The sequence below is a fragment of the Calliopsis andreniformis genome, chromosome 12, assembly GCF_051401765.1.
Source record: "Calliopsis andreniformis isolate RMS-2024a chromosome 12, iyCalAndr_principal, whole genome shotgun sequence".
Classification (NCBI taxonomy): Eukaryota; Metazoa; Arthropoda; class Insecta; order Hymenoptera; family Andrenidae; genus Calliopsis; species Calliopsis andreniformis.
This window is the reverse complement of record NC_135073.1, coordinates 8,764,839-8,788,941: the sequence shown is the minus strand read 5'-3', so window position 1 is coordinate 8,788,941 and position 24,103 is coordinate 8,764,839. Positions and strand designations below refer to the sequence as shown.

At 35.0% G+C, this 24,103-nt stretch overlaps 1 protein-coding gene across 2 annotated transcripts in view; it reads right to left on the bottom strand.

The window, feature by feature from the left end:
- Fife (regulating synaptic membrane exocytosis protein fife) overlaps window positions 1-24,103 on the bottom strand; it is a 122,205-nt gene that overhangs the window by 35,601 nt on the left and 62,501 nt on the right. For both annotated transcript variants that reach the window (XM_076388686.1, XM_076388687.1), the window contains exons 4-11: window positions 19,911-19,992; window positions 18,926-19,067; window positions 16,811-17,065; window positions 11,231-11,390; window positions 9,861-10,172; window positions 7,803-8,028; window positions 3,171-3,346; window positions 390-458 (exon numbers count right to left, since the gene is read on the bottom strand). In XM_076388686.1, the coding sequence (XP_076244801.1) occupies window positions 390-458; window positions 3,171-3,346; window positions 7,803-8,028; window positions 9,861-10,172; window positions 11,231-11,390; window positions 16,811-17,065; window positions 18,926-19,067; window positions 19,911-19,992 (1,422 nt within the window). The remainder of the gene's footprint in view (window positions 1-389; window positions 459-3,170; window positions 3,347-7,802; window positions 8,029-9,860; window positions 10,173-11,230; window positions 11,391-16,810; window positions 17,066-18,925; window positions 19,068-19,910; window positions 19,993-24,103) is intronic.

Genomic DNA, 24,103 nt, shown 5'->3' with positions numbered 1-24,103 from the left:
CGCAGTGGAGCATCCCGCATTTAAATTAAGAGGGGAATAAAAGTGTTCAGATAAAGGAATTTTGACAAAGTAGAAGAATTATCTTCGTGTTATTATACTTTATTTATTCGGTTAGAAGCTATCAGAATTGAAAATGATTCTAATATTCAGTACAAGTATTCACTTTCATGATGGTCACCAATAACTGACATTGCAGTAAGTGAATGTTGACACTTATCAATTTTTAAGCAATTTCTTTTTAAGCAAAGAAAAGAAAAATATGTTAGGAACTACTTTTGAATAAAGTTTTAATAGTCATAAGAAGTCATGTTTGGCATTTAATTTGATACTTTCTACCAAGACTTTCAGTTTTCATACGAGATGAATTATTATTTAAATCATGTACTTACTCCTATGGCCTTTGTCCAGTGTTGGGTCTCTTCGCAGTTTTATTCTCCTCTTTGCGTTCACCCACGGCGCTGAAATGAAAAAGGCAGAGGACGCTTTTATTAGATTAAAGTTTTTGTCAAGTTCTGTGACAGTTTCTTGCATAAAATAATTAAAATTTTAATTTCAATTTCCGCAGAAAAATATAGAATTATTAAAACATTGCCTACAGTTGCAAACTACTTTCTTATTCAAACAAGGTTTAGCTTCTAAGTGTCTATTCTATCGCTATAAAAATAAATAGAAAAGTTATGTAATAGAGTGAGTAAAATATTTTGTTAAGTCCATAAAATTATAGTAGTTATTAAAAAATTGATGATTTCTGAAGGACTTGTATATCTAAAATTCAATCTACTCGAAGCAAATGATCTTTGGAGTTATGAAAGGACATCTCCTTTAGTACAGCATATTCGAATGATAACAAAAGAGAAAACTGTGAAGGAAGATTGGTTCAGCTTTCTTTTTTATAATGCAGACGCGTGACTTCCGCTCGATGTAGCGTAAAAATGATTTCGTTTATATCCCCAGTTCTATTGTCGATCGATGTGCATTCTTGCACACACTGAGTTGTTGCCTCCTAGTCTTTTTGCCAGTTTTTTTTTTGCTGGACTCATGAAATATTTGTATCTGTACCCACTACAATTGAAAAATTGTTAATTAAAATCACTTAAAGAAAAAAACGAGCACTAGTAACTTTTCTATTATATTTTTTAATTGTATTTCTGAACGATTCCAGTTGTACGAACATGTACATATCTACCTATGTTTCATTGAAATATAATAAGGCAGATTTGTCATGATTTGTATTCTTGAAAAAGAGAAGAGAAAATAAATGATTAAAATTAATTTACTCATTGCAATGAAATAATACAAATTATGAAAATGGAATTTTCGCAAATAATTTTTGTGAAAATGTCGAATCAATCACTTTCGTATTTTGGTATATCGTGTTTTCTAATATTAAAATATCTCAAGACACATGGAACAATAACTCTGCTAACTTTATTCTGTGTACCAATACTGATGTTTTTCAGATACGTTCCCACAATAGCTTTTCATACCTTTTTTGTAGCCATCTTTCGAGGGATCTATATGCGAACTGATCAAATTCTATATCCAACCAAATCCGGTGGAAATCGCATCGAAAGATCGGGTTCACTGTGCTATGACTACTTTTTTTCACCTTCACCCATATCTTTTTAGGTAAATCCCTTTTCATCAGTGTACAACCTTGTTTCATGAGGAAATACTCGATACAGGGATTTTAATAAACTGAGGTAGAATGTTCTCATAACGCATAAAATTTTTGCGATAACGTAGAAAATTATTTTCTATCAATATTTTTTATCCAAGTACTATCAAATACTTCTTTATAGATAGAATTTTTTTTATTAAAAACAAATATTTCTTCTTCCTGTAAAAAAGACTTTGTATGACGTTGAAAAAAGCAAGGAATAATTTTCACACTTTCGTGAAAACCTTATATAAGTGTCGGTAACGTTTAATTAAAATAATTTTTGAAATAATGTATGCGTGAAACATGAAAGGAAGAAAAAATGTTACTCATGTTAGCTTGCTCTGCACGTCTGACTATATACGGTCTATCTTCCCTTGAGTAATTATACTTCGCTGTTCTCTGACACTTTACGTCTGCATTGTTTATTGCATGCAGTATTTATAAAACTGTTTCGAAGAAATATTCTAACAACTTCTAGATGTTAACAAAAATTCAAGGAATACAATTTTATTTCGTTTTTTAATATTGTTGCTATCTTTACAAACTTTATAAGTTTTTTCCTCGAAAATTGATGACAGTAAAACTGAAATTCTTTTTCAACATTTACAGGTTTATTACAGTTATTACATGACACTGCACTTAATACAAATTTCATTGTATACAATGACTATACAGTCATCTAAAATTATGCAGGCGGATGTAAAATGCGTGTCCTCTATAAAAAGTCTGCATAATGTGAATAGCCCAGAAACTGTCTCAACTGTGCATAAAAGTGTGTAGTTTACGAGGCCATAACCCACTACTTTGCATTTTAGGGTTCAAAATTTACCACTACTCTTTCATTAATTTTCACACAGAAATAAAGTTGTTTTCCTTAAACGCAAATTTCCGCTCAATCTATCACATTTGAAAGCGTGCAATTGAACCTTTCTGCAGTTTTCTGTGCAACTTAACTAAAAGCTTAGCTTCAATCATTCACGTCACATGAAGTAAGAATTCAGTCCACTTAAAATTCACCAACTTTCAATGATGGCACTCAAAGCATACACGCTCATTCCAAAATATATACTATAATATTTGGTGTAATATAAATAAACTGATTTGTACTTGTAAATATAAAATATGTGATAATTCTTGTACTATGCATAAGGGTTAATCTGAAACAGCAATATTTCTTCTATCTCAACGCTACTCGTTACAACAAAATTTCAATCCATGATCGCTTCATCCTTCAAATTACAATTCACCCTCCAACTGAGGGAACTCCACGAACATCAATATATGCACGATATTGCACAAGCGATTTCTCAGTTACTCCAACCCTTCGTGCCATTACTATAAGACTCCTAGGGCACTCAGATATTACTAAGTGAAGTTATAAGTTATCAGACAAAATGCCTCGGGCGTGGGAAACAATAATGGCCTCGCGATATAACTTCGCAACGTCAAACATGAAGACTATGGCAGGGGGGAAGTTTAATGAAAGATTCTTTGCGCAGATACTCACTCATATCATTGTCCGCGTGGTGGATAACGATCTTAATGCTTTCTCCGTCCACGAGGCTCCCTTGACGAGCCAGCTCGCGATCTTCTGCCGCCACCCTGTTCACGACTGTCGGAGGAACCACCTTCGCTGCCACTGGGGCTACGGATGTCAACGCCTTTATCGCGTTTATATCTGGCCTGAAATCGCAATGTTGTGGATTGACTTTTACGCGAATGTGACGCGAAGGAAGATCGGAGGAAATGAAAAATAAAACTCGATGAGCATTGAGTTCCCTTGAACAACTGTTCTATATTATATGGAGCGCTAATGTGGAACACAGGGTGGATTGAATAAAGTATAACGAGCTGTTTTTTTCTTCAGCCTCTACAGATATTGTTATTTTTAAGTATCGACAATAAAAAGCAAATATTGGTAATAACTTAGTAAACTGGATGATGGCTATTCGAATAGATTGAATCTAATACACTGTTCTATTTGAAAAAAGTGAGGAGAGGGAGCTACTTTGTTTCTTTAGAAACTGATTTAGAAAACTTGATTGAAGTAGTTAGTCCTCTCCGTGTTCTATTTAATTTAACAAAATAATTTAGTGGGATATTTGGAGTGATTTTTAAAAAAATAACTCGTAAGGCTTTATTTAAGTCACCGTGTATACCATTGTGAAATGATTCCTGGATAAGGGGAAATAAAATTGTTCTAAAGATGCTTACTATTAAAACTTTAACCATTATGCTACTCATCTGTAGATGGTAGATCTCGTTATATCGAGTCGTGAACAATAGATATTATCAGTGATTTTAAAATGAAAGCTATTAGGAGAGGTATATTCTAAAGTAAATAAAAAATCAAGTGGAGATTTAATTAATTCAATTCAATGAATCTTCTGACAGATTTTCAATGGAAACTTGATGTTCATAAAATTTAGACAGACATTCTATTGCTTAATTTCTAATTTTCTTAATTAAAGAACAAAAGATAACTTAATACCATCTTACATTTTAATTAATATAATGAAGAAACAGATTGCAAATATTTCCATATATGTACATATACCATTTCTTTATGTAAAACCTAAGCTCACGTCGAAACAGATAAAGCATTTTATCTATTTGGTACAGGAAAATCGCAACTATTTCCAACTAATTTTGATCTGTCCTCCAAGTCTAATTAACATGGATCTCGACCTAAGTACCTAAAATGGTCTACTTGTCTGGAGGTACTTCCAGCATGAACGAGAAGATCGAGTAGGTTAATTCATGCTCGAGTTCATGCTCGAAAAACGCTGAATAGCCTGAAACTAGGCATTTCGTAAGGGCCCTGCTGTACTCTGTGCTTGGAATAATCGATACGGTTCATTCCTATGTATCTGCATTAAAGGAGGCGCAATGGTGGTCGAGTTTTGTTGAAAGAAGCGTATACAGGTAGAGAAACTCCGACGTTGCTTGATTCTCTGTTGCGAATTACCGTAAATCTCCTGGTATAATCACACGAACTTTTCCAACAATAGTGTCGGAAAGAGGAACATCAAGAAATACCCCCGATGGAAGTTTTAATCGCTTCTGGAAGCTCTTTCGAGTTCAACTGTTCTGATAGCCGACCTCTGGAACTCGAACTGTTTCTCTTTAAAAGAACCATCGTTCGACGATTTTTCTCCCCCTTCGGCTAGCCAATCACATTCTGGGTTTAATGATCTTCTCGCATTAGCAGTAGCCGCTTTAATGGCACTTACAAATATCGAATTTTAATCATCCCCACTTTCGAGATGGTTAGCTTCGTAAAGCTTTTTTTTTTTAAAAAACTGAGTTAGTCATCTTTATGATGGACTTTGGAGTGATTAAAGAGTAGTGCAAGATCTTTTTTGTAGGAAATTATTAGATTAAATTAATAACTATGACATAACGTAACAAGCTATCTAATGATACTGAAGATAAAACTTTCATAAAAGACTTGAGAGTAGATTTTCTAAAAGTGTTTTTTATCACGATATAAAATTCGAAAGAAGCTGAAGCTATTATAAAATTCACATAGTATGAAATATGAAGAATTGCTTATCAAAGTAAGAAATGTTTTTATAACTTCTAGCTTTAGTTTCTAGTATCACGCAACAGGCGTTTTTATTCTATATTCAACATTCTCGTGAATCGTATGACGAGATATTAACTCTTTCAATTAAAAAAGAAGAGAAAGCAGTTTATCGACACTTGTTCACAGAATCGTTAGAAAATCGAACTCGTACAAACAATTAAAAATACTGATTATTCTACAAAAATTGGTCGATTGGCCATCTAAAAATTGTTCTGCACTGAATAAAACAAATTCAGTTACAGAAATTTCGACAGGATCATCACTTTAATTAAAAAAAATCAAATCTAAAATTAAATAGGAATTCCACAAATAATCTCTATCCTCGCCATAAAAAAACAAAGTTTACAGGAATACCGCACAGAAACAAAATTCATCAAGAAATCGTGAACATCATGTCTCTGATTCACAAGAAATTATACCTTTAATTAACCTTCAATTGCCTCCATTTAAATACACACATAATTCTAAATACATAGAGCAAGTCAAATGAAAGTCCAACTCAGTTAATAAGCTAAAATATCTCTAACAACTCTCTAACATATCTCTAACACATAATAAAATTCGAAATGAGAATGAGAATTCATCCCACAAAATACATGACCCCGATCTCTGTCAATTTATATTAATTCAACGAAACTCGACAAATAATTCCATCTTCGTGGTTAATAAGATAGTCGCTGAAAACGCAGATTAGGGACCGCGGAAATTCGGAGGAGTCTGTGGAACCCTGATAACCAGACACACAGGCAGACATAGGCAGGGAAGAAACGAGGTTAGAATGTCCGGAGAACTTGTTCGCGGGGGCTTGCATGCATAGGTGTGGCATTAATTATTTCTCTAGTGTTGGGAACGTCGTGTTTGCAATCTACTCCACTTTTTGCTGGTTCTGCGGCCAAGCACGTCCTTACGCGAGGGAGGAAAAGACCGGAACGCATTGAGGGAGCGAAGCCAGCGGAAACCGCCGGCAATTTAGCGCTCAAGACGCGATTCCCTGGGAATTATACCCCTTCTTAACACTTTAATGTTACTCCTTACTTTCGTTCTCGAGGAACAATTACCGGTTCGAACTGAGCGCGAACATTTCCCGACAAACGATAGAATTTGTTCCTAAATCGATGCAATTCTGTTGCTTAATGCGTTGCTTTATTTATGGACTGCTATCTTCATTACGTTTTTTCATCGCTTTCTTATCTTGTAATAGATATTAGAAAATTGATTAGGGTAACTATTACCAGGCACGTAATACTGGACATTAGCTACCGTCAAGGATCCAATTGTTGGTCAGAACCTAATTCTTGATCAGTTTAGTATTTAAATACATGTATGAATTTTATTTTGATAAAAATTAGAATAAAAATATTGGTAAATAGTTGTTATCTATTTTGATATCTAACTCTAAATGTTATCGAATTTTCAAAATTTGTACAGTATGTCACAAATAGATTGAAATTGAGGAAAAGAGGAACTTTATTATTCAATAGATATCTTTAAGTAATCACTCTATTCTATTAATTGTATTTCTAATTGAAATACATAATATTATAGTTAATAATGAAAGCAGAAACTTGAAGCCAAAATAAGCTTTGTTAAGTAGCATGATTTTATTAAACGTTTATGAATAATTGCAAATTTTTAAATGTATGTTCAACTATGAAATTTTATGATTGCTATCGTTTTATTGAAGACAAATCAGATATAAAAGTAATTTGTGCTTTTGGACATTTTTTAACGAACTTAACACATTTCAAATTTTTATCTGCAATATGTCTCTTTCGTTGCGAAGTAAATTTGATTTTCAAAATTGATATGAATTTCTGCTTCGTGGAAAATGGATCAAACGGTATCGCGTTAAATGGTATCTAGGCATTATCATTTCAACGTTTCTTTTCGTTCGCTTCAGGAACTCGTGAGTCGAGCAGTCGACGCGTTGAAACTCCGCTCCTTTCTTGCGTCTCTGGAGTATTCCGTTCCGCGAGCGAAATATTTTCTCTTTGAGAGAACAAGACAAGAGTCCTACATTTCAAAGCATTCCATATCCGAGGGTACAGAAATTTAGTCTGAATCGAATAATGCGTTACAAGCGAGTTTGAAATTTATGCCAGCCTCGAACAAATATTGTACTTGGCAGTTTTTTGTGTATTTAGCTATTTCAGTCGTAAAAACCAGTTTCTTTACGCATAATGGCATTCATAAATTCAAGGGCGCTTAATATTTCTCAAACTCATTCACTGTAATTCGTCTATTCAAATTTAATATTTGTTAGCTAGGGGAAAAGTGTTATTTCACGTGTGTCAGTCCACACAAAAATGTAGTATCAAAATTAGCACAAAATGGAAAATGTAATAGTAGGATATCTTTCACAAATATTATGAGAAAAATAACTTAATCATTTCTAGTAAATGAATACATGGTTAGCAAGCAATGAGTGTACTCATTGTCAGTTCACTAAAAATCTGTGCAAGTTTTAAATGTTCCTGAATTTTCTAAAGTTTTGAAAATTTTTAAATTTTAACATTTTTTAAAATATGTAAAATATTATGCACTACTCACAATTGAGAGCCTCTTCGTCTAGTGCGTCTCTCTTCATCAGGGACCACAACAGATTGGGGCACCACTGCTGGTGCCACTGGCGCTACCACTGGAGGTACCACTGGTACAGCTGTCTCTAACTTCATCATACTTTCATCCTCACCTCCGACTTCGTAGGGCATCACGGGCTTCACAGCACGAAACGATGGTCGTCGAATGGTGGATCTTTCTTCGGGTTTCCGACCACCTGAAGGCAGAAAATTTCAATTTCATGAACATGCACTTCCTTTGCATCTTTTAAACTAAAAACTAAAAATAGCAGATAATTATCATTTATTTATGAGGGGCATCAGAAAAAATGAGCACTTTTGTTAATGAAAAATTACGTTTACTTTGATTACACATTCTTTGTAGCATATAATTGACTTTCTAATACCATTTTCATAAGAGAAGGAAGACGTTTAATGGAAAAAGGAAATAATAAATTTCTTTCTATTCTTCAATAAAGAATATAATTTTGCTCTAAATCTGCAAATATTGAAATCTTCGTAATGAGAAATAAATAGGCCTCAGAATTGCAAGAATAATAAAACATGGATATTTCTATCATCCTCCTGATTTCATAAGGCTTCAGTTTCTTCGTCGAAAGATTCACAGCCCCCCAAAACAATCTTTTCTTTCATTTCTTATTAAAATTTCTTCATCATCCACTCATCATGACACTACCTGAAAATACTCTATCCACAGTATACTATGTCTAAATTGTATACAGTCATTTCTAGAAATAATAATTCGATAGATTCAAGCATTCAAAATTGAATTTTGGATCGTGCAAAATTTCGAACACCGAATGTCCCGCTTGAAATTAGAATGATGCTGATCTCGTTAGAAAGTAGCCCGGCCGTCAGGGATTAAAGTCTGAGTTGTGGATCCGACTAAAATTAGACGAAGTTAGGCTCGGATTGTCGTGTGAACATAAATGTGGCTAACTGGAAACTGTAGTTCGCGAAGGAAGCTAAACTGGATTACATGTTCGCGGCACTTTCGTTCCGCCGTAAGGGCGGCGAAAGGCACGAGGGGGATAATCGAGTGAACGTCCTTTTGAAACTGGTCCTGAGGCTAATTCTTACGGTCAAAGCGTAACAGGGACCATGTATTTATTCGCCAACAACTCCCAGTCTCGTTTGCGGGAATTCAGACAGATTAAATGAAATGAAAACTGGGCTGTAGCAGGATGTGGAAATTTGATGAAACGGCAGTTCAAGATATAGTAGCAATCACTTCACGTTAATCTAATTTCGCGCAACAATAAATTCGCGGAATAAATACTCGATGATACGATATCGGCACTTAGGTGGAGAAAAATGTGTTGCAAATTCATTAAATCGCCGAATAGCAGGAAATAAATTATTCAATTACCAGTTTGTTTTGTTCTCTTATCAGATAAATTAATTTGCATATAATTTGTTCTGGGGAAAACGTTTCTATATTTTTCACTGAATTCGTTGACGTTTATTTATTGTTAAATTTGTTAAGTACTTGTAAAATCGTGTTGGATTGTTTGCTGAAATACATCCCACTGAATCGTTACTACAGACTCAGCAGAAGATATTTCTCTGTGTTACAAAGTACATAGGTGTCCTATTTAACTTGAATGTTTCAGTATCTTGCGCATTATCATGACTTCGTAACGCCACTAAACTTTGCAGATATTTATTTCAATGCAATCATTGTCATGTCAATGATGACTCACATTAAAATTGTAATTTACAGTTAAAAGCTGTTAAATTTAGTTATTAAATACTTCTATTTTTTTCTAAACTGTATTTGCACGATTATTGAAGATATACTACTGAAACTTCGTTTCAATAAGTATATTGCTATATCACTTTCCCTTTTATTCATGCATTAGAAACATATTTCTTTACCATTAAATAGTTACTGTTTCTTGTTTTTATTTGTAATTATATATTATAATAATAACATATTTCAGTGAACATCAACAATTCCACAAAGAAAAAAGGAGAAGTGATATGGTACAAACTCATGCATCAACCTCATAATTAAAAAAGTTGGTACCTTGAGGTGATATTGGTACCCTCTGTTGGGCAGCCGCGATTGCCATGGCATTAAGTTCCCCGACACCAGGCGTAGCGTAAACGTCATAGGCTGATGCTCGCCTGGGCAGCTGCGGAGGGATTCCTAAGCCTGGGTTTGGAAGTGTGTGTGTCCCGCCACTGCCAGACATCCCCGTCACGTTCTTCATCTCATCGTCGCACGACCTTTGCCTGGTCATTCGTGTTTTAACACGAACTGTGCTACTGCGACGTGTTCGCCTCCGACGTTCTTCATCTTCGTCCACATTGATTGCCACTGCTTCCGGTGCCTCCGCTGACATTGCAAAGAGAGAGGAGCTTATTGCAGCTATGACCTTTACTAGTGGCATCGAGTAATCTAAACCGAAGCATTTATAGCGCCTTTTTGGAGTAAAATTCAACACGAGACTCTTGTTATTTCTTTTATCGTTTCTTTTTTCGAATTTATTTGGAAACTTCAGTTTTATAAAAAGAAGTACTTGTATATGTCATTAATATTTTGTATAGTTTAGTGTATTTGTCTCTATGTGTAATATTGAACTTCTATTTGAGTCAGCATCGTTTTTCTATAGTACCTATCGCACTTTTTTTTTCTAGTGCAACCAATAAGTGAGAACAAAAATATATTTTACTGAGTCAATGGCTTTTGATTTTGTACGTGATATTTTTTGGCAAATCCTACATGTTCCTTTTTCCCATTAAAAGAATTTAAGCGCTGTCTGAGTGTGCGAGTATAGGTATTGTTTCATTCGTCGGGGATTCAAAAGGATATTTCAAAAACATTTTCCAGAAAACTGTTATTGTTCGTACGCGAACTGTTCCTCTACTGTTTCGATACCTTTTCGTTTTTTACCGTTCTTTCAATTTCTTTGGTAGAATATTTGTTGGTTTCCAATTGGTTGGAGTTTAAAATTTTCTAAAAATTCGTCAAATATACTTGCACCAAATATCTATATAAAATAAAGTAAAACAATATGAGACATACAGTAACAAAAATTTGAATTTATGCCGCAATTAAAATCCACGAAATGAGATTTCTAGTATCACAGCATTAAAATCATTGAGATGCATGTTTTCCTTTCATGGTGTAACACATTTACCTTCTACGTTCAACTTCTGTCCACTTTCGTCAATTTTAATAGAAGCAGTAAAATATCTTCATATCTAGTTTACAAAAATTGAGTAATCCTTAATAAAAGAATTCGCGAGTCACTGTAATTCGTGTTGTCAATTTTAAAGTTAAATTAATTGATCGAATATGAATACATGATTTCTATCATGCGTCTTGTCTTCGAGCTACAGATATTCGTCTAAGGAACACTGAATTCTGGAGGTTGAGCAAAGTGTCTGTACCTGTGACGGAAGCAGGCTCGACAGCAACCCTCTGGGGGCTGGTAGCTCTCGCTCTATCGACCTGGTGACGATCCGGCGATGTTGCCCTACTCTTGCTCTTGCGTTCCAAGTCTCGTTCCCATCGGAGGTCTTCCCGCCGTTCCCCTGCAACCTTTCGAAACTATAACATTACGACACACAGATTAGAGTCTCACAGGGGACGACACCATCGCGTGAGGGAGGCTTATGGCTGTTGGCGTGACAATGCTCACATCGGGTAGAGAATTGTACACTGATACGAGAAGCTATGAATCGATGAGAATATGTCTGGAAAATATTGAATGATATAAGCAGCAACAATCACAGTTAAGCAGTTTCATTTCAATTTCTTGTTCTATCCTCGAGATACGTTTCTGTAGGTATATAATTTATGACCTGATTATCTAAAGAAAAGTAAAAAGGGGAGGTGAAGCTTCGTTATTTGCATTTGTGAGCGAACATAGAGTGTTCCGTATAAAATTACAGTAAAACTCAATTTTCAGTTAATTGAGTTCAGTAAAATAAGTAACTATAAATAGAATTATTATAGTTGGTGTATAATATGTTATAAATATAAATTTCTGGTGACACGTGAAATATTTCATCCCTGATTTCCAAATTTAAGTCTAAAATTCGATAGCTCTACTGTATTCTAAAATGCAAAATTATTCATTACTAAAATATAATAATATCTGAGATCTTGTTTGGAAATTGAGGCTAGTCTTAATTTCAAAAATAGATCAACTTTAAAATATTTTCTCAATAATAATATAGCCATTAACGCTGTATTACGTTAGATTAAGTTAGATTAAGTTATGTTTTTAATACGTATTTTTAATTTACGATCTGCTTTCATTGGTACGAAATATAATACAATTTACAAGCACAGGATAATTAACGTGCTCCAAACGTGGTACGGATACGATAAGACAGAATAAATATTGATTTATGCTACAGGCCGAAGCGAGTCTCATTAGTGGCCAACATTTCTGTTAATCTTGCATCACGACCTTTTAAATGAAAGGAAAAAAGGTAGAAGCAGCACATGGAGTGAAATAGTATACTTCGTTAATTTGTATTTAACAGACAAATAAATGGGAGCACATGAAAATAATTTAAGATAATAACGACGAGTATCCACGAAATGCCCATTATCGATCTTTCCTGAAGTTTGCAGGATGGCAAGGAAGGGTCACTTCTTTCTTAACTGTGGTAATCCAAGTTTAAAGGGCGAAACTACCCTCCAGAGTTTTCTACCCCTGATGCCTTCTTGGAAACTATTGTGAACACAGGAAAGTCTCTCAGGCAAATGTTTTATCATTTCTGACAAAAAGTAATGTAACTTACACCAGACGTATAAATTCTTAATTTTAGAAGAATTTCTCCCAACAAAAAGCCAACAATTTTATCTGAAATACTAATGAAATATTCAAACAAAATAGATTCATTTGTAACTCAGCACAATTCAAATAACACGTACACGTTTCTCTTCTCATTTCTCTTTGCGCACAAATACCCGCATGCACAGCCCAATAAACTTAATCGTTTACTTTAGTCTGCATCATTAATACTGTTTCGAGCCTCGGCCTAAGATACAATACGACAAATATCCGCGACAAGCACCGCCATTTTAAGTAACGCGTTGCAGCCTTTCTCCTGGCTCGTCAAGACTCTTCAAATTTACGGGTCGTTGTCAACGAACGTCAGTCAGAGCGGAAAATCAGTGACGTTTCCCGCGGCGAAATTGAAAGGCCCCGTCGAAGTGAGTGCACAGGAAAATGTGGGAAATCCGTTTTCCCGGCGACGTCGATGTCACGCCGCGTCGAAACGAACGCATCGGCCATTTTACGAGTCGTTGGGAATTCGTTATTCACCAGGACGAGACAGCCAGACGTCTATGCGTCTGACGCTGATACGACTCGTCGGCCTGGAGGAATTATTGTTTATCTTCCTCCTGTTAATTGGCATTGACATCTGTCCTAACCCGGCAGCATTCAATCGATGCTCCAATTTTCGGGGTAAAAGCCTCGGGAGCGAGCAAGCGGCTGATCCAATTAGAGGTGTAATCGAGGAAATTGCGTCAGATTTTAACGGAATCGCGGGATCGAATTTTGAGATTCCCATCGCTAATTGCAGCTGTTCGAACGGCGTTCCAGAACAGCCCCGATAAATTTGTCGCGAGGCATTATCTTGCCGCTCACAATTGTAATTCGCGCGCACACGACCTCACGTCACCGCCCCCGCTCACCTTGTTGACATCGATCGGAAGCCCATTAATCTCCCCATTAACACACCTCGATGTGTCTTTTATTCGGGGGCAGGAGCAGTGCTGTTTGTTTGTGCGCCTTTGAGCAATCGGGCTAGGATGATGTGGGGAGAGTGTGTTGGAGGAAGTGATTAAATAGGTGTACAGGGTGTTTCCAAATATGTGGGACATTTTTAGAGGATATGTTCTAGGCATAAAGACAATGAAAAGAGTTCACGTACATGTATGCCCAGAAATGTATAAGTTTTTAATTATACACTATTTTGTGTTGCGTAAAATCCTGGTTTAGCATCCGTAAGAAGATAATCAAGACAGGGACACTTTTGGTGGATAGGTTTTATATTCTGGATAATGAGACGAGTCATAAAAAAAACAGTTTTCGCGTGTCTGTCAAATGAAATAAGCAGTCATTTTCATGAGCTATCCAAGTCTACATTTCAGATATTTTTCCTGATTATATGCATAAAGTGAAGTCATAATACTGTGAATAATTTTAATTTTAAGCACTCTATTTGAAAACAGTTTTTAACATGAAAGAAATCTTGGTTAAAATAGACTAAATTTAATATCAAGCTTTTCAATACAAAATCCAATGTCCTAGGACCTCTTATAGAAAGAGAAACTCTACATACGAAGACATTTTACAGAAGATCTCGTACAGACAATAGTAAATCTATATAATAGATTGTCGGTATAATCCAGCACTCGAATACTAGTGGTTGTGATAACAGAATCTCCACTGCACCGCCGATGTAGCAAAATAGAAGGCAATAAGAAACGGCAGGAGGTTAGCAGAAGGACACGAAGGATGGCCAGGTTTCGATCCTAAGGATTTATTGGAAATCGTTTTTGTTGGTCGGTAGAAGAATCGACGAAATCTCATTTCACTGGAAACGACTGCGGAAACGAAAGAAAGTGGAATGAAATTGAAATCAGAGACGAAGCTGCGACGGGACGTGATGTGAGGTGGGAGACGAGCTGCAAGGGGAGAGGGAAGAGAGAAGAGGTAGGAGGAGGCGCGACGAGTTAGGGAGGATCCGGAAATCGGTCGAAAAAGGAACGAGAAAGTGAAAGAACAGATCGCCAATGAGAATTTCAGTTCTTTAAATCTTTACTTGGGTACACAAACGAAAATTAGCAGCTGCCAATAACAAAAGCTACGTTTCTTTTTAATAGTAGCAAGAAAGGTCAACTGTTTCCCTTCTCTTTTTCCTGGTCTCATCTGTTACTCCTTCCTGTCCTCGATTTTATATTAAATTATTTTATGTGTTCGTCTTTAAGGTAGGTTTGAATGTAAGTATTTTCCGAGGGAGAATCTCTGAAGGAGATCTAGTTTTTCTAAGAAAATTGCGCTCTTGGGTATACAATTGCGTGGGAAACTGCTCCTCTTTTATAGCTCTGAGAATTTTTATTCCCCGAGGCTAATTATCACACTTCCTGTGAAAGGTATAAAGAAATGCTCTGCAGAAAATGGTTTCATCAGAGGAATAATGTACGACAAGTTCGTTGAAATTTCAGTACAAGATTTGAAAAATATATTTTTTATAAGGCTTGGAGAATTACTTGTTATTTAAAGGACTTGATATCTAAGATAGGTACTAAGATTTCAATCATTTGTGAAGTTCGTATGAATTATGGAATTAAGGGAAGCAACTCTATCTGCATAGGATAACACACCAAGTGTTTCTACTTATCGATGCTTGATCATAAGTAGTAAGCTGCTTGCAGGTGTCTGATCACATACTAGGCATTTCTCCTGCTGTGTGTTTGATCACCTACTGCCTGTTCTCACTTGTCAAGTCTGATTGAATATTGAACATTTACTACTTGTTACGCCTGCTTCTACTTGACCTGTTATTTCTTTGCAAAATGAAATTATTTTCTAAACAAATTTTATATTTCGTTCAGTATTAGAGATATTAACATTTAATACGTCTTAGTATCTACATATATCTCTTCCTAACTAACATGAAGCTTTAAAATATTTGGAAATTTAATAACATATGTTGCAGAGATATTCCTTTATTAAATTAATAGTTAAAGATGAAGTTTCTCGTATTGTCAGAAGATATTTCAAGCAAAAATTACTATAACAGAACATGATATAACTCATCTTCAAAAGTTGAAACAACCACGTGTTTCAGAAAACGTATCTCGAGTGTGAAATATGATATTTAAAATTATGCATTCTACCCATGTAAATCCTGTTTTTATTGTATTTAAATAACAAAGTTGACCCTTCAAAGCCGTCGAGCATGAAAACATAAACATTCCAACGAAACTGAATTATTCTGTAACATCGAGTTTAAATTCCATGTGCTGGAAGACTGTATTCTCGGAAGTCTTTAAAACTGTTTTGCGATCGGAAGGGAAACAAGCTGAAGCGTATTTTTCAAGCATAAGAACACCCTGCAGCGAACATAAACATGCGTCCAGTGGCAGAGAACCTATCTAGCAAGACAAACAGTCCGCGTCGACATACAGGACAAATAAAGTCGCCGATAGCGAACCTGCCAGGTATTTTCTGGCGTTCGATCAAAACAATGAAAAGCATAGCTGCTGGGAATATGCAGCTTTCGACCGCAAACAGTCACTTACAATCAGCTTTGGAAGGGTCAACTATTCCTCTGGTCCAATTATTGGAAGTAATAAGAGGATTAATTCACTACTGATGGCAAGTTTGAGATCCGTAGTTAGTGAACCAAGGGCACACTATTCCATTTTATTAATTAAATTCTCTATTTTCTACTTTTACCTATACCCTGTTTATATTCCAAGTTTTATCGTAATCTATATTGCTCCACGATTAGCGATAGAATTACAAAACCAATTAAAATTAATATTTGAGAACTTTTCACAAAAATTGCTGAACACTCTAGTGTTCTATTTCCTGGGATTCTGCGTGTTTTTATTGCAAAATCTGGACCATTGATTTTATCAATTCATTTTTCCTCCTCTTTTTTTTTTTTTTTTAAATATCTGTATAGTAGATGACATTTTAATAAGAGATAGAACCAGGTATATATTAATTATTAGTACTTTCAGTACTTAATAAAAGATACATAGTTACTTTAAATAATTGTAAGGTTATTCTATAAGTAATATAGCTGAGGATTAACATTGCTGAGAACAACAGTGATCTCAAACTTGTGACCAGCACATTTCTAAATCTGATCACTGAAAATGACCACTGAGGTGAATACGATTCAGCAGATGAATCTTCGCGTGTATTCAACTCCATTACCGAAGGACAATTGAAAAGCAAGGTATCAGATAATAGAGAAAATTTCACTTACTTTCTCGAGTTCTTTCAAACTGGCAGGCGACACGTCCGAGTGCCTCCTCAATTCTGGACTCCTCGGCGGTGCCAGTCCACTGCCAAGCCCGCCTATTTGACTTCCACTTTGACAGCCGAGTCTCGCGTCGCTGTGTCTCCTTTGTAGGGTCTCCAGGATCGGCACCTCCAGGAGAGAGTCGGTCGATTCTTGCATCACAATCGGATGGTCCCGAGATGCAATTTTTCGTCGGCAGACGCTACATCGCCAGGACGACTGGAAACGTTTTCGTTAAAGATTGATGCCTGTTCGATCGAAACTGTACACTGGAGTTAAACGACTCTTGACCCCGCACTCCACTCTATTTGTAATCGAGTTTCTGATTCACTGCAGCGGTCGAAGATTAGAGTGGTGCACGTTGATCGGGTTTATTTAACACTAGAGCTACAAGTGAACTACGAGCGACTGGAGTGTCAATTGTCAGTTGTCAGTTTTCAGATTACATCGTTGATCTTTTATTTTAGAACAATTTTAAAGACGAATGCAATTGTTTGCGATCTTCCAAATTTATTCGTTTGAAGAAAACAGTTATTTTTGTTTCATTCAGAAAATGGTTTCGAACTTTTTATGATAGCGTGCAATTTATTTTTTAATATTATTTTCATTAACTATAACACAATTTATAATCAGAGCAGTATATAGATATAAATAAAACAGTATATAAATTAATTCTATTAAATAAAATTGATAACATTATTACGTACAATGTTAAGAAAATATGGCAACGAGAATTTCGAGTCAGAAGAAGTGAAAACTCAATTAGAAGATAATTACGCAAAGATAATAAATTTTGAAACGAACATGTTCTTCAATATTCTTCTTTTTCCTCATTTGTTAGACCTTCGAGCTAAATCAATATCTACGATCTACCGAATATATAATTTCCAGTTCGTGGCAAGTTCGTCAAACCACGAAGTTGTTCCTTAAGTTGCCATTAATAATCGTGGACTATACAATGCCGTGGAGACACGTACGATCAAGTTCTAATTAATTTTGAAGTTGTCTTGTTTAACAGCTTACGAAGAGCATGTTCATTAGTCAACGCGTTGAAACGATAAGGAAATAGGAAGTAGGAAGTAACTGGAGGAGATCGAGACAGTGAACGATGAGAATAGAAAAGCTGGAAATAAATAGGAAGAAGAAAAAAAAGAGCTACGAGTTGCGCGAAAAGTAGGGTATACGTATTCTGGCAAGAAACAGATGAATGAATATAAATTACAGGAAAAGGAGCGGCTCTAAAAAGCAGAATAAACTGAATACGAATGAGATCGGGGAAAGGGGAGGGCAGAAGAGCGTTCACTATTAAATTACGAAAAATAATTTTTCATAATGCAAATTGCGAAGAAATAGGGGAGGAGGAGGGGTGAACAGTGAATGCGGAAAATTGAAATGGAAAGGAGAAATAAAGATCAGGCAAAACAGTAATGAACAATACTGAAGGGAATGTACGAAGGAAAATGAAAATATGGGTAGGTAGATTAGAAGAAATTGCATTGTAATCCATTAGTCTATTATGCTAGCTTTCAAGGGTCTTCTGCGGGCAGAAGGATAACGATAATTAAAATTGGCGACCAGTCAAAGACAGAGTAGCACACTGGACAAAATCAATTACGCTAATTATTAGACAGATTCATCTGGGAATTAAAACAAATATTTATATTTAACCATTCTGTGACTCTCGAATTCTGTGACTCAAAAAGCTACAAAGCTCTTTGAAATACATTAAGTACAATTAAAATATAAAAAATATAGCAGTAGTAGGTCTCAACTATTCTTGAAAATATATTTAAAAAAAATGAAGATAAAATGAAACACATAATAGGAAAAAATATAAGAATAACGTTAATAATTGCTACATTTTAGTTACTCACATTGTTTATAATTATTCTATTATATTTCAGCAGTCAGTTATTATTAATTACTGTTCAGAAGTTTATGCTCTATTTTATAGAAAAACTATACTTAATATCAGCACCTAATTAATGTTCAGACGCGAGTGCCAAAATTGAGGCTATCGATTAATCGTCCAAAACAAGTCGCTAAGTACCTACTCTAATACATATTCGGAAGTCTCACCGGATCATCGGAATTCGTTGTCGTTGAATAACAAGCACAGTCCTCGCAAACTTTTTGTTGACACTCGCAGCAAATCCTCGAAGCTTCCTCAGGCGCGAAGGACTTCCGGCACACCCTGCAATCGTCTCCGGTTTTCGACTTCCTGCAACGTCCGAGTTAATGCTCGTTAAAGTTTCAAGTTCACTTCCATTGTGAACCGTTCCTATTCGGCAGAACACATAAATTACTCGTGTAGCGGTTTTAACCGCAGAATAGGAACTAGAAACGAAATTATTTAACGTGTTTCATTTTCATTTCAATCCCTGATTTTGTAGTGATATTTAATATGCATTATCGAAGCTCTAACTTTTAAACTGTGAGCTTTTGTTTCGTGAGACTTGAGTTCACGGAATAGAGAAAGAAGAAAAAGAAAAGAAGCGTGTTTTTTTTTCACGTAGTTTCATAAAATTTGACCCATATTCGTGTGTATACAAAGCAGACATTTCATTTTGAAAATTAGATTATACTTAATTAGTGCTTTCAGCCTGTGCGCAATGGGTAGGCAGATATCTATCTTCATCAATCATCAATTAGTCCCCAAGCGCACAATGCGTTAGAACTGTTAGAAGTAGCTATGTACAATAATTAATGGATCATGTAGAAGGATTAAAGACAAAAGAAAAATGAATGAATATTATAATGTTAAATATTAATAATTTAAATACCTAGTGAACCTGTTTGCATTACTTTACTTCTTCCTACTTTACAGAATATAATGACATGTTTATACACGCATGGCAAACTAATTGGGTGGAATATTAATTTATTCATGTATAATGTGATAATAATTACATCTGTCAAAATATTGAATTACCATTCTCTTTTAATATAGGTATCTAATTTGTTAGTATAAATATTTTACAGTATTGCGAAGGATTGGAATATTTATTTGTATTTTTAATTTTAAATTATTCCAATCTGCAAAGGAACAATAGCATATACTTACGTTTTTGTTGTTTCCGTGGTCGTTTCTTCCTTTGGCTGAGTTTCTTCTGGAGGGGTAACTTTAGCAGGGCCCAATTTCGCAACTATAAAAAACGTAAATTAATCACATGTTTGCAATAAAATACATACAATTGATTAATGTTAAGAGTCACAAATTAAAGTCACTACTTATTTAAAATAATAGGTATTACTTTCTAAAAAACAAATGTGTTTCACAAATATGAATATTCCAATATCATTTTATCTTTAAATAATTGCATAGCAATGTAAACTTTAAGGATAAAACAAATTTTGCTACACTTTTGCAGAAAATACTTCTTCCTATAAACAATCTCAATTTTTTAAGAAATGCGTAAGAAATCGTATTGAACGGTTAAAAAATAGCGAACCACCATATCGGTATTTCTTACTATCCTGTTCTAAATGAGTTATTATATAAAGTAGTATGGGTATAGTATCTCTATAGTTACAGAAAGTAACTATAGCAGCTATCCTAATAGAAACAGAAGCGCAGTATCCCTGTCCCGATATAGCATTTCTTATACCAAGAGAAATATTCATCTAGGCAGTGTCTCATTGTGGCCAGACATTCCCTTCATTAACTTTCCAATTAAACTTTCCAACGTCCCGTCGACGTGCTACTATTTTCTCGAAATTAAAAGTATTCGTCCGCCTTCGTCCTGAAACGTTCCAATTCTGTTCTTTCCCTTCGCCCGCTCGGAACAGCTGAACGCGGCGAAAGATTCTTAGCGAGGGCGTACCCGTTAATGCTTTTATCCCTGGATTATTCAGCGAGCCTCGGTTAGCTGTAGGGCCAATAGAAGCTTAAACTCATTATTACCCTTATCCGACTGCGCGAGAATGTAAAAGGACACGGCTGAAAAGGCGCTCGAATCGGAACTCCTCCTCGCGTAAATCTTTAAATCGGCAAAGAATTACGCTTGTAAATGCTGCCAGCGGCACGCGTTCTCGGCGAAGAAGATGGCCGAAGGCAGAAATTCGATACGATGTTATCTTGGCTCAAGAGAATGATATTACTGACAGTAAAAGAGATATAAAGTGGTTCTATTAGAACACGTTTGAAGAATAATATTATATTTTTTCGGAATGATATTAATGAAAAATTGTAATAATAATAGTCTTTAGTATCTTATATTCATTTTAGTGAGTGTGTAGAGTGTTAGTTTGGAAACACTTGTTAATTCACATTGAAATTATATTGTATGGCATAAGTGATTCTGACTCTATGTTAATACTCAATAATTACTACGACACTTCTTGTTTACACAGGATGCAATAAATTAACGTAAAGTATGTATAATAAAATATCTTCTGTTTTTTTTTCATTTAGAAAATGATTCCAAATTTTTAACCAGTGCATCTAGCAGCAATTATTACATCTGATCCCACAAAATATTCTCATTCTTCATAGTAAGATTTTCAATTTTCAAAATGTTCCTCTCGTCTAGTAGTATCCTTCAGGTTAAAACTCATCTGCTCCTAACAGTAACTGAATGTAATGATGCTTTGCATCGTTGTTAAAAAAATGTTTGATTACATTGCAAATTAATTTATCTTTATTTTTCACTTTAGTTAATTAATAATTAATTCTTCTCCCTGGATGCTAGCAAACTAAATAAAATCTCAGAAAGAAAAGCTAGATTCTGCAAAATTGTTGCTTCTTATCCAAATAGACTTGCAGCTTCGAAAGTCTCGTCGAACGTCCTTTCCGCTGTTTTTACTAGCTTCGTGGTCTGGAGACATTATCGCAAAGTTTCGTGGAATAGCTGATGTATTCAGGAAATTGCATTGTCAGTCTGATGACGTCCTAGTCGTTTGCGGAACGTCTTGTGTAATCGAGTTGGTTTCTTGTGGTTCAGATAATCCAACGATGTAAATGGTCGAGTGAGTGTAATGGAATATCTAGTGGCTTTGACATTGAAGCTATCTGCGATTGAAGCACACCCGTTTCTATCGAGTTGAGAAAATTGGAGATTGTCTGAGAAGTAATGTAATCGAAGGAGATAATATTTGTTTGTATTTATGTGCTATAGTACTAAAAAGTGAATACTGGTTATGTTGTGACTGCCTTTATGAATTCAGAAGTATAGGTAATCAAAAATGTATTAATATCGTGGGATACTAAATATATTAATTATTGCTAAAGCTTGAAGGATGTAACATGTATTTTTAGTTTTTGCTATATTTAAATTGCGAAATGGAATTATGAAAGGAAGTTATATTTTTGAGTAAACTGAAACATTTAATATGTATATCCAATATAAAATTGAAATTTCTAATTACTCTGATGAAGATAGAAATGCGATTAAACGTTAATTGATTATGGATGCCATACAACCGCCCTATTAAATTTTGTCGTCTCTCAATAACATTGTGATATTAAGACTGATATTTATTCGAAATATATGTGTAAAATATACTTGTAGTATTTGCTAGTCTTGAAATTTAGTTATGAGTCATTAATAAAAAGTCATGAATAAAAATCAGCTCATTATATAAACAAAATTTTAATATCCATAATACGCCAATAAAAATACATAGGTTCACAGTGGCAGCTGAAATGATGTATGAAAATTTACTAAACAATTTTCACAGCTGACAAAAATCCACATTTTTTCAGGCGGTGCAAATTAAAAAAAAGTAGAATGTTCTTCTAGAAAGATTTTTTAAGATCGAGTTTTCTTTACCCAGTTCTCTGGTTCATTACTCGAAAAATTCGCGACGTCATGCAGCAAGACGAATTGATGTTACGCACGAATTCAGACTGTCAGAGTGAACGTTTAATTGGCCTAAAAGTCATCCTCATTTTTCTTTCTTCGGCCTCCTCCTGCTTTTTCCGTGTGGCAAGATTTATCGACAGGCTTAACTGTCACGCCTCTATTTCACGTTCCATCGCTTCCTTACTCCTATGTACAGCGCCGTTCTATTCCTTGAAATGCTCTACTTAGAAGCGTCTGCGTGCATCTCGATTCTTCAATCGCGTTAAAACATTACAACCTACCGTATTTTAAAAAAGAGTCTCACTAAATATAAACCCAATCTTAATATGCATGACAATTTACTCAATTTTAATAAAATCAAATTCATTTTTTAGAGTCAGAAAAAAATTAAGCAAGAACCGAGACAAGAAAATCGAATATGAAATTATTCTAAAACACTTTCTAAGGCTTTCAAAGGCCAAGAAAAAAGTATTTAAAAACATTCCTTTGTTACAATGGGTTAGGTGACAAACAGAGGAAGTATTATCCAGTTTAATGATGTCGCATAAAATGACACGATGCTTGTCGAACCTCTTTAAGGTTAGATAATTCCTCAGCACTTTAACGTGTTTCGGCGATGGATTTGAAGGTTCTTGGCTGTTTCAGCTGCTTAAACAAGTGTCTGTTCACCCGAGTGGTCTTCAGCCCGAGAAGCTTTTCTACATTTGTAGGAACACGGGAAAGTATTCGCACTGTCACTTTTTCACTTATCGCTGGACACTTAATTAAATCGTGAAAGAAAATGGTGAAGCAAAGTTGGGAAATTTTTCGAATCAACTGTGGTCCTGTAGCTCAATAACAATTGAATAAAGAATCGAGGGAGTTTAGGGACTGTTCGTCATACGAAAAGTTTCCAGACAATTACTTCTTCATCTTTGCTTTAGGGGGAGCAGTAGTCCTATAAATAAGAATGATCCTCGACCGTGCTTCTCTGTTTCCTCCATATCATAGCTTACAATACATTCTGTATTATCTAAAATTCATATTTGTTTCTCCCCGCTAGAGTAAGATTGAAAAGTAAATTATTCAGAGACTGTTAAATGCTACAGGGTACGAAAGAATACGTAATTTATAAGGTACTTCTTCTTAATTAAGTTGGAAAATTACTACCTGAGAATTAGCAACATTTTATTAATATTAATAGCTTATTTTTATTATGCTTTAATTTTACACCATCAAAAAAAAAATGTTCTGAAAGGTCGTGAGTGGAAAAGGTATGTCATGCACAGACCAAAAGCTCTTTAAAATATGTTCTATGATACGAAAATATGCAAAGTAGAGAAACACACTTTTTATACCTATAATTATAGAGAAGAAATATAGCAAATAATTTTCCCCGAAGGTATTAAAGGAACATTTGTCCTAACTTTATTGGAGTCCATGTTCTACGAATATCGATGAAGCATTTTATACT